The sequence below is a fragment of the Microcaecilia unicolor genome, chromosome 10, assembly GCF_901765095.1.
Source record: "Microcaecilia unicolor chromosome 10, aMicUni1.1, whole genome shotgun sequence".
NCBI classification, from domain to species: Eukaryota; Metazoa; Chordata; class Amphibia; order Gymnophiona; family Siphonopidae; genus Microcaecilia; species Microcaecilia unicolor.
In genome coordinates this window covers 186,642,623-186,659,133 of record NC_044040.1, presented here as the reverse complement: position 1 = coordinate 186,659,133, position 16,511 = coordinate 186,642,623, and the positions used below count along the sequence as shown (strand labels likewise).

Genomic DNA, 16,511 nt, shown 5'->3' with positions numbered 1-16,511 from the left:
AGGAGTCGAAGATGACCCCAAGGTTACGAGCTGATGAGACAGGGAGGATGAGAGTGTTATCAACAGAAATAGAGAATGGGGGAAGAGGAGAGGTTGGTTTAGGGGGAAAGATAAGAAGCTCAGTCTTGCTCATGTTTAGTTTCACATGGCAGTGAGACATCCAGGCGGCAATGTTAGACAGGCAGGCTGATACTTTGGCCTGGATTCCTGCTGAGATTGTTCGTGTGGAGAGGTAGATCTGGGTGTCCTCAGTTTAAAGATTGAAAACCATGGGATGAGATCAGAGTACCAAGGGAAGAAGTATAGATGGAGAAAAGAAGAGGTCCCAGGACAGATCCCTGAGGTACACCAACTGACAGTGGGATAGAAGTGGAGGAGGATCCACCAGAATATACACTAAAAGTACGATGGGAGAGATAAGAAGAAAACCAGGAAAGAACAGAGCCCTGAAATCCAAGTGAGGACAGCGTATCAAGGAGTAGGCTGTGATCAACAGTGTCAAAAGCAGCAGATAGATCGAGAAGGATGAGAATAGAATAGGGACCTTTGGATCTGGCCAGGAACAGATCATTAGAGACTTTAGCAAGCGCTGTTTCAGTTGAATGAAGGGAGCGAAATCCAGATTGAAGTGGATCAAGAATAGCTTGAGAAGAAAGAAAGTCAAGGCAACAGTGATGAACAGCATGTTCAAGTATCTTAGATAGGAAAGGGAGGAGGGAGATGAGGCAATAGTTGGAAGGACAGGTAGGGTCCAAAGAAGGTTTTTTAAGAAGTGGTGTGACTACGGCATGTTTGAAGGCATCAGGAACAGTCGCAGTGGAAAGTGAAAGATTGAGGATATGACAGATAAAAGGGATGACAGTAGGAGAGATAGTGTTAAGTAGATGGGTGGGAATAGGATCAGAGGAACAGGTAGTTAGTTTCAAGGAGGAGAGAAGATGTGTAGTTTCCTCTTCAGTGGTTTCAGAAAAGGAAGAAAAGGAGGCAGGGGTTGGAAGGTTGAGAGAATGGACTAAGGGAAGGAGAGGTGGAGGTGACCTGGTTGAGAGTTCAAGTTTAATCTTGTGAACTTTATCATGAAAATACTCAGCCAGAGTCTGGGGAGAAAGTAAAGAGTTGGAGGTGAAGGCACTTTGAGGAGAGAGATTAGTGTGGAAAAGAGACGTCGAGGGTTTGAGCCAAGAGAATTTGTCAACTAGATGTAATAATCCTGTTTGGCAAGTAGAAGAGCAGACTGGAAGGAGGTCAGCAAGAATTTGAAATGTATGAAGTCAGCATGGGCACGGGATTTCAGCCAAAGGCGTTCGGCAGAGTGGGCACAGGAACATAGGTAGCGGATTCTAGAGGTCAGCCAACCTAGTTTCCTTTATAGTATAACAGCAAAAATAATTGCCTATAATTCAGGTGCAAGCCCTTATACTGGCCACAGAGCTGGCGTTAGTGCTCATGCCTAAATGCTGGAGAACATAAGAATAGCCATACTGTCTGGGTCAGACCAATGGCCCATCTAGCCCAGTATCCTGTTTCCAACTGTGGCTGGTCCAGGTCACAGGTACCTGGCAGAAACCCAATTAGTAGCAACATTCCATGTAGAACCCCAAAGAGTAGCAACATTCCATTCAGAATCTCAAATAGTAGCAACATTCCATGTAGAATCTCAAAGAGTAGCAAGATTCTGGAATCTCAAATAGCAACATTCCATGCTACCAATCCCATGGCAAGCAGTGGCTTCCCTGTGTCTGTTTCAGTAACAGAGTATGGACTTTTCCTCCTGAGTAATGTGGAGCAGGTAGAGATGAATCAATTTTTCACTCATTCAAAAAGTACAAAGACCAAGAGACACTCAATAAAATTGCACGGAATTATTTTTAAAACAAATAGGAGGAAATATTTTTTCACTCAAAAATAGTTATGCTCTGGAACTCATTGCTGGAGAATGTGGTAATGATGGTTAGTGTATCTGGGTCACGTTCCTGGAGGAAATGTTCATAGTCGGTTATTGAAATGGACATGGGGAAGCAACTCCTTACCCTAGGATTGGTAGCATGGAACGTTGCTACTAATTGAATTTCTGCCAGGTACTTGTGACCTGGATTGGCCACTGTTGGAAGCAGGATATTGGGCTAGATGGACCATTGGTCTGATACAGTATGGCTATTCTTATGTTCTTAAAAAGAAAAAAAAGGCGGTGGCCAGGATATAGGAGGAAAAAGATGAATGACGTTTGTTGCATTTTTGAGTCGCAGCATGTGGACTGTGTCTATTTCAATACAGGTGCAAACAGGATTTTCATTTTGTTTTATTCCATTGAAATATTTACATTTCAATATAGAGAATATGGAAACAGAAAGCATAGTGAAAAAAAAGTGTAGCTATTATCCTGATGTACCAGGAAATTTTTATTTAAAAAAATTGCACCAAGTATATTGACCCTAGCCTGCATTTGAAGGAACACATTCCTATGGAGCAGTGTAGAATGAGCTACATCAGGAAAAATCATCAACGTTTGTCTCCAGAACAGAAGCAATTTTTCAGAGCATCATCTTAATATTCTCTGAGAGAAGGTTACTAGAAATAGGACTTTGGTGGTAGTATTATCCACAGATTCTAACAAACCTGAGAGATCAAAGCACTTGAGTGTAGAAATAACATTAACACCATCAACTTCCTGTTTCTCAGTAACTACATTATTAGAGAGAGAATAGTACTTTTGAAGTCAAAAATCTGAAATGACTAGAGACAGAAAATTAGTATTTTTAAAAGACAATTATATTACTAAAATCTCATTTTTATAAGCTCCCAAAATGTTGCAATCTCTAGGTATGTTCTTCAGAGGACTGTAACTAGCGTTCAGAAAGATGCCTTTGTTTTAATGGCAGGATTATGAAACCAATGACAATGACCAGGCCGTGATAGAAATCTGTATCACTCGAATCACCACTGCCATCCGAGAGACCGAGACAATAGAGAAACATGGCAAAGCATTGGTCACTCTCTGGGAATCCTGTCTGGAGCAGAACCTAAGAGCAGCTGGAAGAGAGGAGGACACACCACATGCAAAGATTGCATCAGATATCATGAGTTGCATCTTACAGGTACGGCATTAGAGCAAATCTGAGAGATTGAAATCATATCCAACAAGCCCAGGCTTAGGCATGAGGTTCATTTACTGTCATGATATGTGCAAAATTAAGCCATCTGGAGGCATTGTTCTGTACATTTATTTAACACTATTTCACACCCCAGTGCTTTGAACAACAATTTTATATTTTCTAAAGAGGTGTAGGTGGGAAGGAATATGTATGTATGCATGTATATATGTAGATAGATCAGTGTTTCTCAACATTGTCCTAAAGGCACATCTAGATAGTTGAGTTTTCAGGATTACCATAATTAATATGCATGAGACAGATTTGCAGGTATTAGAGACTCATTATATGCAAATCAATCTGATGCATATTCATTGTGATAATCCTGAAAATCAAGACTGGCTAGGTGTGCTTCAATGACAGGGTTGAGAAGCATTGAGATAGATAGATGGGTAGAAAGACAGATAGAAGATAGACAAATTCTAGTGCATTACTCATTGACATACAGGACTAGTGATGGTCAGTAGACACAATTCAGTAGTATGGTTGAGAACCAAAGTGGAACAAGAGGTGCTATCGCAAGGTACTTATTCTTTCAGTACAAACTGTTTACTTACAGTAAATATACAAACTATTAAATGGAGAAAAACTGTGCTTGAATCTCAGAAAAACTAAAAAGTATATCGCACAGTTATAGATTAACTGAGGGGCATTTTTAAAAGGGACGTCCATGTTTTGATATGAACATCCTCGCAAAACATCCCGATCCAGGGGCGGGGAAACCCGTATTTTCTAAACAAGATGGACGTCCATCTTTCGTTTTGAAAATATCATCAAGGACGTCCAAATCCTTAAATTTGGTCGTCTCTAGATTTGGTCGTCCCTAGACTTGGTCGTTTCTGATTTTTGGCAATAATGGAAACCAAGGACGTCCATCTCAGAAATGACCAAATGCAAGCCATTTGGTCGTGCGAGGAGCCTCCGACACACCCCCTTGAACTTTGGCCGTCCCTGCGACGGAAAGCAGTTGGGGACGTCCAAAATTGGCTTTCGATTATACCGATTTGGACGACCCTGGGAGAAGGACGGCCATCTTCCGATTTATGTCGAAAGATGGGCGTCCTTCTCTTTTGAAAATGAGCCTGATACTGTACCAGTCCTGCCAAAACTGAAGGGAAAAAACTACCAACTATAAGTGAAGTGGAGAAAAAAGACCTCAGAGATGTATTGCTGTTCTTATTATCACTTACACAGTGTGCTGTGGAGAGAGCTATCCCAATCATCGGTCATTAAAAAAGAAAAACGCTGTTACAATACTAGAGCATTTTGTTTAGCTGGGGAGAGGCCATAAGAGTCAAGGCCTGCTCCCCCTTTAGTATTGTTATGGCTTTTACATTTCTATTTTTGCAGTCTGAATTTGCTCTGAGGTTTCTTATATTTTGTCTTGGTAGTTGATTATTTGCTAATTGTTTGCAAAAATTTAATAAACATGATTATAAATTTTAAAAAACTCCAATAAATATATGTCCAAAATGATCATCTTTCAAAAAATACCAAATAGTGTCTACTCAGTTTTTAATCATGGACTGGAAAACAAAATACTATCAAGGAGGGGACCATAAAGCCCTTAAAATCCTTCAATAGTTTCGACACTCATGCTGCTAACAAAAACATCAGTATAATAAATATTTATTTATTTGTTACATTTGTACCCCACATTTTCCCATCTATTTGCAGGCTCAATGTGGCTTACATAGTGCTGTAATGGCATTCGCCAGTTCGGTTGATAACAAATACAGGTTGTAATGTGGTCTGATGAGGTAGGTGTGTATCAGGCAACAGGAGGGTCAAAGGGAATGTAGGTTATATATTGTCCAGTAAGATCATTGGTTATGTTGTGTTGCTGGGTTTGGGGATTTACGGTGGGTCGGTGGGGTAAGCCTTTTTGAAGAGGTTGGTTTTTAGAGATTTCCTGAAGTTTAAATGGTGATGGATTGTTTTCACAGCTTATGGTAGTGCATTCCATAGTTGTGTACTTATGTAGGAGAAGTAGGATGCGTAAGTTGTTTTGTATTCAAGTCCTTTGCAATTAGGGTAGTGTAGGTTTAGGTATGATCGTGATGATTGGATTCTGTTTCTGGTTGGTAAATCTATGAGGTCTATCATGTATCCTGGGACTACGCCGTAGATGATTTTGTAGACCAGGGTGCAGATTTTGAAGGTGATCCTTTCTTTGATTGGGAGTCAGTGCAGCTTTTCTCTGAGGGGTTTGGCACTTTCGAATCGTATTTTATCGAATATCAGCCTGGCTGCTGTGTTTTGGGCAGTCTGGAGTTTTTTTGTGAGTTGATCTTTGCATCCTGCGTAGACTCCGTTACAATAATCTGCATGACTTAGGACCATTGATTGTATTAGGTTTCGAAAACTTTCGGGAAGAAAGATTTTAATCGTTTAAGTTTCCACATTGAGTAGAACATTTTCTTTATTACGGAGTTTACTTGAGTCTCAAGTTGACCCAATGACATAAAGCCCATTTTATTTTTTTTATTTATTTGCTGCACTTGTATCCCACATTTTCCCACCTATTTGCAGGCTCAATGTGGCTTACAATGACTTTAAAGCTTGGCTGAGTTTGTGGAACAAGCTCAGCTGAGCCTGTGATAATCATCCAAATAAGTTAAGAAAATGAAACTGAACTGAAACAATGAGGAGGCTCAGTAGAATTTGCAAATATCACAAAAATATTTATCTTCAACCCACAATTCAAATCCACTGCTTATCCAGGTAACACAGTCTGTCTATGGGTTTTTTTTTCTATTGAAAGGGCAAAGGTGTGAATAATGGTGGGATGTTATCTCTGCAGTGAGTAGATCAGAATGAAGTAGAGTCCATGGTCAGTCTTACCATACTGCCAATCAGGATTCTGTTTAAACACATAGGGGCCATGATTACAAAGTCGCTGTAGAGGTGCATTAGCATTTTTAGCATGTGCTAAAAACACTAGTGCACCTTAATAATATGTTTCAAGCTATAGGAACACAAGGGACCACTGACCATCTAGAGGAATGCCTTGACAGTAACACGTTTTTCACTGGCATGCCTTATCCAAAGATACTATGTGCCCGATATTCAACTGGTGGTGGGCAGTCAACTGGCATTGACTATCTAGGTTTATTTTAGCTGTTAAAAAGTTGACCAACTATGCCAATATTCAGCACAAACTGGTTAACTTTTTAGCGGTCAAAGATAGGCCTGCTATTTAAGCACATACCACGTAAACCCTTGAAATCATTGGAGGCAGGAGGGCAGGAGCAAAGCCTCCATCCTTCCTGCGGGCCATCTTATATGGTGCATAGCCCCTTCATGTGTATCCCAGGATGTAGCAGGCAGGGGCTAGGCACCGCCATTTTGAGAAGGGAAGGCTTACAAGGTATGTGGAGGGCAGGGGGTCACTAGACCACCACAGAGTTTGAGTTACACAGGGGGGCTTGAGAGGGGATCCACTGGACCACCAGGGAATGTTTTTGTTCTGGGGGCACAAGGGGTGCTGGGGGGTCAGAAGGGGGTCTGCTGGACCACCAGGGTTTTTTTTAAATTATTTATTTAAATTTTCCAATACATCACCACTTAAAGTGAATATGCAATCGGCATCATTTAACATTAGGAAACAAAAATAATAAATATATATCTTTACAGCCCGTTTGTCCACAAGTTAAAGAAATTTGATTCCAAGATTAAGGAAATTCAAAAAAAAAAAAAAGAAAGAAAAGAAAAATACAAAAATTAACAATCAATAGATGCTTCCTCTGGTTCAGACCCCAGCCTGCTGATTAGGGAAGGTTTAGTATATTCACGTCAACTCTTGCATCAATAAACTCTTTCAACTGTTTTGGGTCTACAAACTGAAAATGTTTACCCTCAAGCATCACATTACAAAAACAAGGAAATCGCAAGACAAAATTTGCTCCCAATGCCACCACCCTGGGGCGAAGTTCCAAAAAGGCCTTTCGTCTCATCTGTGTAGGCCGTGAGATCTGGAAAGATACGGACCTTTGAGCCCAAAAACAGATTTTCTAAATGTCTCAATGAAAGCCGTAGTACGGCATTCCTATCGGGCTCCAGCGCAAAAGTGACAAGCAGAGTTAACCTCTGAGTAACTATTTCTAATGAGCTTTCTAGGAATGAGGTAAGATTCATTCCCTCCCCTATTACAGGGGGGTTTCCTACCACCACTCCAGTACTCCCGATGTAATAAGCCCGTGTAATGGGAGGGAATGAGTCCTTGTCCATTCCTAGAATGTCCACCAAATATTTTTTAACCATCTCCAAGGGAGAAATTAACGGGGATTTGGGAAAATTAAGAAACCTAAGGTTAAGTCTTTTAGTCTGATTTTCCAAGTATTCAAGTCGTTTATGTAGGAAATTATTGTCTTTAACCAGAGCTGTTTCTATAGATCCCATTTCTTGAATTTTGATATCCACATGTTCCAATTTCTGGGTTTGCTGTGCAGTGACTTGTGCTTGAAGCAGGGCAGCCTCAGAAAGAACTTCAATATCAAAAGAATTCTGCTTTAAAGTAGTTTGCATAGAGGTTTGGATATTGTAAACCATATCCCATAGTGACTCCAGCGTCACAATTGCTGGTCTAATCACTCCACTAGCCACAGGAGGAGATTGAGATAGACTATCAGCACGAGCTAACTTGGAAACAATAGCTTCAGGCAATACCTTTGAAGCCTGTTGTTGTAATGTTTCCCGAAGTTGAGAATCTATCTCCATTGCTGCAGTCACACCCTCAGACAGGACCAGCTGAGCCACTTCGGTGTCTGTCTCTGTTTGAACAGCCAGCAACTCTCCTCCAGGCTGGGGAGGTGCAATTCACTCCACAGGGCTCAGGGAAGCCCCGTTTCCACTCTCGATCGGCTCCGAGGGGCCGAGAGCTGCAGAGGGGGTCGAAGTTCCCTGAGGACCCGGTTGCTGCCTGGGAAATTGCAGGGTTGTTTGTTTCATCATCGAGGAGGTCACAGGAACCGAGGGATATTCCTTTACCTTCCCCCTCCGCTTCCCCATCGTTGACGAGGCTACAGAGGCACCGAGGAAAACTCACAAACACAGCAGCCTCCAGGAGCAAACACAGGTGCGTCCATTCACAGCGCCATCTTGGAATCAGGGGGGGTTTTAAAGGTTTTGGGGGAGGTCAGGGTCTGCAGGACCACCAGGTAGTTTTAAAGGTTAGGGAGGTCGGCGGGGGGGGGGGGGGGGTTTCGACTGGACCATCAAAACTTAACAACAGCTCCAGACCTGCCATTAAGTTTTGCATGTTGAAGGTAGGCACTCAATGCACAGAAATATCTGTACATTGGCCAGAATCTCATTTTAATATTGATGAGCTTGTTGTAATATATTTTCTTAGGGTTATTGGTATCTGCTACGGGGAACGGTAAAAGGGACGCAGAACCCCTTTGTGCATTAGATGCTAAATAACCTTTGCTTTAGACTGGCTAACGTTGCAAGCATGGTAAGTTTTGTGCATTGGGCCATTAGTTAACTTTTCTAGTGTGCTGTATCTTGTTTCAAGGGAAAGCCCAATCTTAAGTAGTGAAGAAGACTGTTGAGGTGGTCCTTCCAACCAGCAGAACAGATTTAAGTATGTTGGCAGACTAGTGTGGGGTCATTTCAGTGGTGTCGTGAGGGCAGCTGACACCCGGGGTGGGTCGCCGCGGCGCACCCTCCCCCCTCCGGAGCGCAACCCCCCCCCCCCCCCACGAGAACATACCTGGAAGGCGGTGAGGGGCGGGCGGGAGAGCCAATCCGCCGAATGCACGCCACTGGGGGATGTCGGCGCCTCTCTGGTTCCCTGCTCTCTCTGCCCCGGAACAGGAAGTAACCTGTTCCGGGGCAGAGAGAGCAAGGAACCAGCGAGGCGCCAACACCCCCCAGCGGCGTGCACCCGGGGCGGACCGCCCCACCGCCCCTCCCTTCCTACACTACTGGGTCATTTATATATGTATAGACATGTAGTACACCGGTTGGTTTCAGTGCTGTCAATGGGGAGAACAATTCTCCAAGCAGGTGAATAGCATTATATGCTCATAAATTGGCTGTTGGAAAATTGCTCTCATTATGGCAGGACATGCTTTGTTCTCCAATGTACATACGTTTAGCTACATTTAGGGGCATAGTCACTAATGTGCTACTGTTAACACATGTTATTTTACCACTAACACATCCTTTTATCTTGTTGCACCATATGCCTGGAATAGCCTTCCTGAGACGGTACGTCAAGACTCATCTCTGGCCGTCTTCAAATCTAGGCTAAAAGCCCACCCTTTTGATGCTGCTTTTAACTCCTAACGCTTATTCACTTGTTCAGAACCCCTATTTTATCATCCTCACTTTAATATTCCCTTATCTCTTATTTGTCCTAATTAGATTGTAAGCTCTGTCGAGCAGGGACTGTCATGTTAGTATCTACACCCCTTAGTGCAAAATCCCTGGTTAAAAGTACCTGCAGATTTTGTCCTAAAGCAAACATCTTGACAGTGGCGTTCCTAGGGGGGTTGACACCAGGGCGGATTGGATGCGCCCCCCCCCCCCCCCGGCTGCAGCGCCCCCCCCCCCCCCCCGGCGAAACGCGACTATCCCCCCCTCCCCTTACTCTGCTATCCCTGGTGGTCTAGAGGTACCTCTTCGTCTTTGGGGCAGGAAAGAGCCCCCTCTTTCCTGCCCGGAGCGCTGCTGCTAGCTGCCCTGCATCCTGTCCTGTGGTGAGTCCGGCTCTGGCCGCCAAGAGTTGAAGCAGCCTCGCGAGACTTCAACTCTCGGCGGCCATTTTGAAATGCCGAGAGCTGGACTCACCACAGGACAGGATGCAGGGCAGCTAGCAGCTCCGGGAGGAAAGAGGGGGCTCTTTCCTGCCCCAAAGAGGTACCTCTAGACCACCAGGGATAGCAGAGTAAGGGGAGGAGAGGGAAGGGAGGGGGGGAGGAGAGAGATGACAGGGGGGAGGTGAGGGCATTGAAGGGGCGGGACAGGGGACGTGAAAGGGGCAGCTCCCCCCCAGTGAAATGACACCCCCCCCCCCCCGGGGCATCTTTACCTGCTGGGGGGGGGTGGCGCGCGTCTGTCAGCAACGCTCGTTCCCTGCTCCCTCTGCCCCGTTACAGGAAATAACCCGTTCCGGGGCCAGAGGGAGCAGAGAACGAGCGTTGCCGACAGACACGCGGCACCCCCCCAGTGGCGTGCACCCGGGGCAGACCGCCCCCACCGCCACCCCTTAGTACGCCACTGCATCTTGAAGATTGCCACCATGCTGGTTACTCTGAGCACAAAATTCACTAGAAAATTCTAAAAATAGGAAAGGATGCTTAACAGAAAAATTCAATTAAAGGTTATGCATGAGGCACCTGGGATTCAGGGTATCATCTCTCTGGTACAGAAATCCTTGAATAATTTTGATTATCCTACAGCAGGCTTGATGTATTTTGGCTTTTTTTTTTTTTAATGTTTTACAGTACTGCTGGTAGCAAAGCTGGCAGAAGACTGTATAATATGTCAATATATCTTATTGAACTAAGCCACTTCAGGAAAAGGGAAATTGAACCTATTTAAATGCGCAGAATTGCAATGAGTAAAGCAGTGCAATACTCAGTAAATAGAGCTTTTTCATTAGGACATCAGGGTGTCCACTTTAAATCTTTCAGTTACACCCAAGGTTTGATCCATCAAGGGCTTGTTCCATAGACACAGCATAGAAGACAAGCCTTAGTAAATCAGGCCTCCAAATACCTCTGTTTCTAGAGCACTTTGATGGAAGGTAATATATATCTGCATAGGCTATGGAACAAAACTGCTGAATGTTCTAGAAAAAGATTACTACTACTACTACTATTTAGCATTTCTATAGCACTACAAGGCGTACGCAGCGCTGCACAAACACAGAAGAAAGACAGTCCCTGCTCAAAGAGCTTACAATCTAATAGACAAAAAAATAAATAAAGTAATCAAATCAAATTAATGTGAACGGGGAAGGAAGAGAGGAGGGTAGGTGGAGGCGAGCGATTAGAGCATTGACCCTAGAAACAGCTTAGCAATTAAGTTTGAGCTGCCTGTATTAAATTAACACTTAACTGTATGATTGAAATGCACCTACCAAAGCAGCAATGGTCTGTACAGGACAAAAAAAAATCATTATAGGTGGAATAGTTTCTGTGACGTTTAGGGAAGGAGTGTTACCTCTGCACGGAATCAGGCGAGTTACCACCTAGACTGTTCCCACTGGACAGTTCCCACCCACCAATTCCCCCCAAGAAAATTCTCACCTAGGTCAATTCTCCCCGGGACAATTCCCACTTAAGGGGGCAATTCCCACCAAGGACCTTCCCCCCCCTCCCCAACAAAGGTCATTTTCAACCCTCTTTAGCCCCCCTCCCCCTTTTTTTTTTTACCAACCATAGCTTCTTTCTTGTATCAAGTCTCATAAGTCCTGGCGGTGCTTTTTCTTTTTTTTTTTTTTTACGGCAGCTGGAAGGAGGTTAGAGCAGCATACGGATGTACGCAGAGGACATATAATAATGGAATAACTTTTCATAGTTAGAGTAATAATTTGTTATAAATAACTACTACTACTGCTACTACTATTTAGCATTTCTATAGCGCTACAAGGCATACGCAGCGCTGCACAAACATAGAAGAAAGACAGTCCCTGCTCAAAGAGCTTACAATCTAATAGACAAAAAATAAATAAAGTAATCAAATCAATTAATGTGAACGGGAAGGAAGAGAGGAGGGTAGGTGGAGGCGAGTGGTTACAAGTGGTTAGGAGTCAAAAGCAATGTTAAAGAGGTGGGCTTTCAGTCTAGATTTAAAGGTGGCCAAGGATGGGGCAAGACGTAGGGGCTCAGGAAGTTTATTCCAGGCGTAGGGTGCAGCGAGACAGAAGGCGCGAAGTCTAGAGTTGGCAGTAGTGGAGAAGGGAACAGATAAGAAGGATTTATCCATGGAGCGGAGTGCACGGGAAGGGGTGTAGGGAAGGACGAGTGTGGAGAGATACTGGGGAGCAGCAGAGTGAGTACATTTATAGGTTAGTAGAAGAAGTTTGAACAGGATGCGAAAACGGATAGGGAGCCAGTGAAGCGACTTGAGGAGAGGGGTAGTATGAGTAAAGCGACCCTGGCGGGAGACGAGACGGGCAGCAGAGTTTTGAACCAATTGGAGAGGGGAGAGGTGACTAAGTGGGAGGCCAGCAGTAGTCTAAACGAGAGGTGACAAGGGTGTGGATGAGGGTTTTGGTAGAGTGCTCGGAAAGAAAGGGGCGGATTTTACGGATGTTGTAAAGAAAGAAACGACAGGTCTTGGCGGTCTGCTGGATGTGAGCAGAGAAGGAGAGAGAAGAGTCAAAGATGACCCCAAGGTTTCGAGCCGAGGAGACAGGGAGAATGAGAGAGCCATCAACAGAAATAGAAAACGGGGGGGAGTGGGGAGGTGGGTTTGGGGGGGGAAAATGAGAAGTTCGATTTTGGTCATGTTTAATTTCAGGTGGCGTTGAGACATCCAGATAGCAATGTCAGACAAGCACGCTGAAACTTTGGTTTGGATGCAAGGTGAGATATCAGGGGTAGAAAGGTAGATTTGGGAGTCATCAGCATAGAGATGGTAGGAAAAGCCATGGGATGAGATTAATGAACCAAGGGAAGAAGTGTAGATAGAAAAGAGGAGGGGACCAAGAACAGAACCCTGAGGTACGCCGACAGGCAAAGGGATAGAAGTAGAAGAGGATCCACCAGAGTAACTAGTAAAAAAGGCCCATTTCTGTTTGAAATGAAACGGGTGCTAGCAAGGTTCCCCCCTCCCCCGGTCTCTCCCTATGTCCCCTCCAAGTTGCATGCGGTCCTCCCTCCCCTCAGTTTGTAGACACGTAAGGCTATGTAGTGCAGTGTAAGCAAGGAAGGCAATTTGGTTAATCTCTGTTTCCCCTGCCCCATGCAGCCGTCATTGCCATACACTCAAAGAAAGCAAACCTGTGAGATGCTGCATCCACGTTGTCGTTGAGGTGTTGTCGGGACGGCATGTGTGTAAGTCCCTCCCTCGCACCCTCCGACGTTGAGTCTCTCTAGCTGCCTGCCTCCCCCCCCCCCCCCCCCCCCCGAAGCAGTTTTGTGCCGTTTTTGTACGGTCGTTTTGGGCGCCATTTTGGTTTCGTCGGCACACTGGCAGCTGAGTGTCAGGCAGGGGGAGGAGTAGGGAAACAGTAGGGAAACACGCTCTGCATGTTTCCCTACTCCTCCCGTTCCGTTGCATTCCTTTCGTTCATCAACTCCTGCCGTTCTGTTGCGTTCCTTTCTGTCATCGAAATTGTTCTGCTCTCAAAGTCATCACGTTCGACGCGAGGGCATGACAGAGAGACATGGTCAGTGGAGAGGCTTCACCACTACGAGCTAATGAACCCTTCACGGAAGTGGGAGGAGCTTGGGGCTTCATTAGAACGTTGGGGTTGCGAATTATGTCCGGATGGGGCGTGGCTGAGGGCGGGTGTATGAGTGAGAGTGAGTGGTGCTGACAGCCTACAACAGTACAGGGCTTCAGTGTTTCCCTGCCACACAGTGAGCTTCAGAATTGGAGGTGAGAATTATTTATATAGATAATCAGCGTGTCATTTTGAAGGGCTGAATTAAGTTGAAACCTAGTTTGGGGGCATGGGGGGGGGCATTGCTCCCCCTCATGACTTGCAGTCTGTATTTATCCATTTATTTATATACTTATTTATGACATTTAGATCCTGGATTAAACATGAATTAGGTTGAACCCACAAACTGCATGTCTGGAAGGGGAAAGGGATGTGTAAAAGATAATGCTAAGGCGGGGGGGGGGGGGTTGTGAGGGGGTATTGGCCTCCCAAATGATCTGGAAGAGAAAAGGAAGGGAGATTACTTGTCCTAGTGTGTTTTGTATTTTTTGGCCTATGGGTGCGAATTGTGCTCCCTAGTGTGGTGGAAATTGGTTCCTTGGGAATTGTCCAGGTGGGAACTGACCTAGAATCCTCTGCACATGTCTCTGGTGATACTTCACCTTAAGAACTGTGTTCTAGAGAGACCTACTAAACAGTGGCATAGCCAGACCTCACGGTTGGAGGGGGCCAGAGCCTGAGGTGGGGGACACATTTTAGTCTGCCACCCCACCACCTCACCCCCCCCCCCACCATCTCGCCGCACCCCACAACAACAAATACCTTTGCTGGCGGGGGTCCCCAACCCCCGCCAGCCGAAGCCTTCTTCGGCGCCGGTCTCCTTGCCTCCCACCGTCCCCCTCCCACCACACCCCACCGCACCAAATTTCTTTGCTGACTGGGGTCCCAACCCCTGCCAGTTGAAGCTTTCTTCAGCGCCGGTCTCTGGCACACCACATTTGCTGACCTATGCTTTCTTGAGTCCTGAAGTCCTGCACGTTCCTTTAAGTGAAACTGAGCAGGAAAACTTGGGCGCCCCGTTCGATTATGCCCCTCTACGTGAACGAGGTGTGTCCTTCAGTATCTGATATATACTACCAAACAGAAGTCCAGGTTATTGCTCTTTGCACCTGACACAGTGCACCGAAGCATCAGGCCTTCTGAAATAACTGTGACGTTACACTGGATTTTGGTCTATGGACTTGCACCTCTGTAGATTTTTGTTTTGGAAGTGATTGAGCCAGTGGCGTAGCCAGACCTGAGATTTTGGGTGGGCCCAGAGCTAATATGGGTGGGCACGCACTGTCTAAATAAGTTTGAGTAGCGTCTCTTGGGATCCTACAAAATAATGCCTTAGAATTCACTTGATGCCCAACAGCTGCCCTGCATCAGTATAACCACATACATACTTAATGGAAAAATTGATATTTTTAAATATAATTACATTATCCCACAATCTCTCCACTGCTATACACAAACTTGTGCAAAAACACACTCATATCCTTACTAAACCATAACAGCACTAATTCCAAGGACAGGACGAGCTACAACCTTATGCTTGAAAAGGCAGAACTGTAATTACACTAGGCTCTAAAACACCAATACACTACCTCGTGAAAAAAAAAAGCAAAACAAAAGGGCTGCAAATACTACACGCTATCAGAATACTGCACCTTGATCACACATGAAAAACACATGACACAACAGACATGACACAAGGAACTAGAAATCAGAAAATATGAAGGCAAAATACTGAACTGGAAAGTTAACTCAAGAAGTCAGACTCAGCATGCAGCAATACCAGAAAAATTGAAACTTACATGCAAAATATCACAGATGTACATTTCCAAAAGCTGACCTATTCCAATTAATAAATTCTGAATAAAATACTTTTTTCTACCTTTGTTGTCTGATCTATTTGCTTTGGTCCCAGTGTCTTCTGTTTCATGCAGTGTCTTCTTTCCATCTGATATTTTTTCTCTCACCATGTCCACCATCCTCCTGTGTCCTATGTGTCCTGTCTACCATCTGTAGCCCTGTCCCTAACCTTAATCGAGTTTCAGTATCTGTCCTCAACGTGTTCCAAACCAGCCCTTAAACTCAGCAGTTTCCCCTTGATCCATATCCAGCATTTCTCCTTACTCCCCTCCATCCATGTGCTTCTACTTCCTCTGTCTTCCCTCCCCTCCATCCTTGTCCAACATTTTTCCTTCTCTTCCCTGCCCTCCACTCCATCCATGTCCAGCATTTCTCCTCTCTTCCCTCCCCTCCATCCATGTGCATCTTCTCCCTGACTTCTCTCCCTTCCCTCCATCCATCCAGCAACTCTCCATTCTCCCCTGCTCTCTCCTCCATCCACCCATATCCAGCAAATGTCCTCTGTCCCCTGCATTCATCCATCCATGTTCAGCAATTCTCCTCTCTCCTCTGCCCTCCCCTCCATCCATCCATACCCAGCAAATTTCCTCTCTCCCCTTTCCCCTCCATCCATCCATGTCCAGCAATTCTCCTCCTTCCCCTGCCCTCTGCTCCGTCCAGCAATTCTCCTCTCTCCTCTGCCCTCCCCTCCATCCATCCATCTCCAGCCAATTTCCTCTCTCCCCTTTTCCCTCCATCTAGCCATGTCCAGCAGTTCTCCTCCTTCTCCTGCCCTCTGCTCCGTCCAGCAACTCTCCATTCTCCCCTGCCTTCTCCTCCATCCATCTCCAGCAAATTTCCTCTCTGCCTTACCCCCTCCATCAATCCCTGTTGTCTGGCAATTCTCATCTCTCCCCTGCCCATCCTGTTTATTTCAATCCCCTTCCCCATTCTATCTGGCATCTCCCCTGCCCCCCCCCTCAAAAGAACGACAACGTGGATGCAGCAGCTCACAGGTTTGCTTGCCTTGTGTTTTGAGCGAACGGCGATGGCTGCGCGGAGGAGTGGAAAGCAAATCGCTTCTTTCTGGCTGGCTCACTTCCTCTCCCGAAGTTGCAGCG

At 45.2% G+C, this 16,511-nt stretch overlaps 1 protein-coding gene across 3 annotated transcripts in view; it reads left to right on the top strand.

Annotated features, from left to right (window-relative positions):
* Nucleotides 1-16,511, top strand: part of VEPH1 (ventricular zone expressed PH domain containing 1) — a 130,900-nt gene that overhangs the window by 2,698 nt on the left and 111,691 nt on the right. For all 3 annotated transcript variants that reach the window (XM_030216379.1, XM_030216378.1, XM_030216380.1), the window contains exon 2: nucleotides 2,880-3,095. In XM_030216379.1, the coding sequence (XP_030072239.1) occupies nucleotides 2,880-3,095 (216 nt within the window). The remainder of the gene's footprint in view (nucleotides 1-2,879; nucleotides 3,096-16,511) is intronic.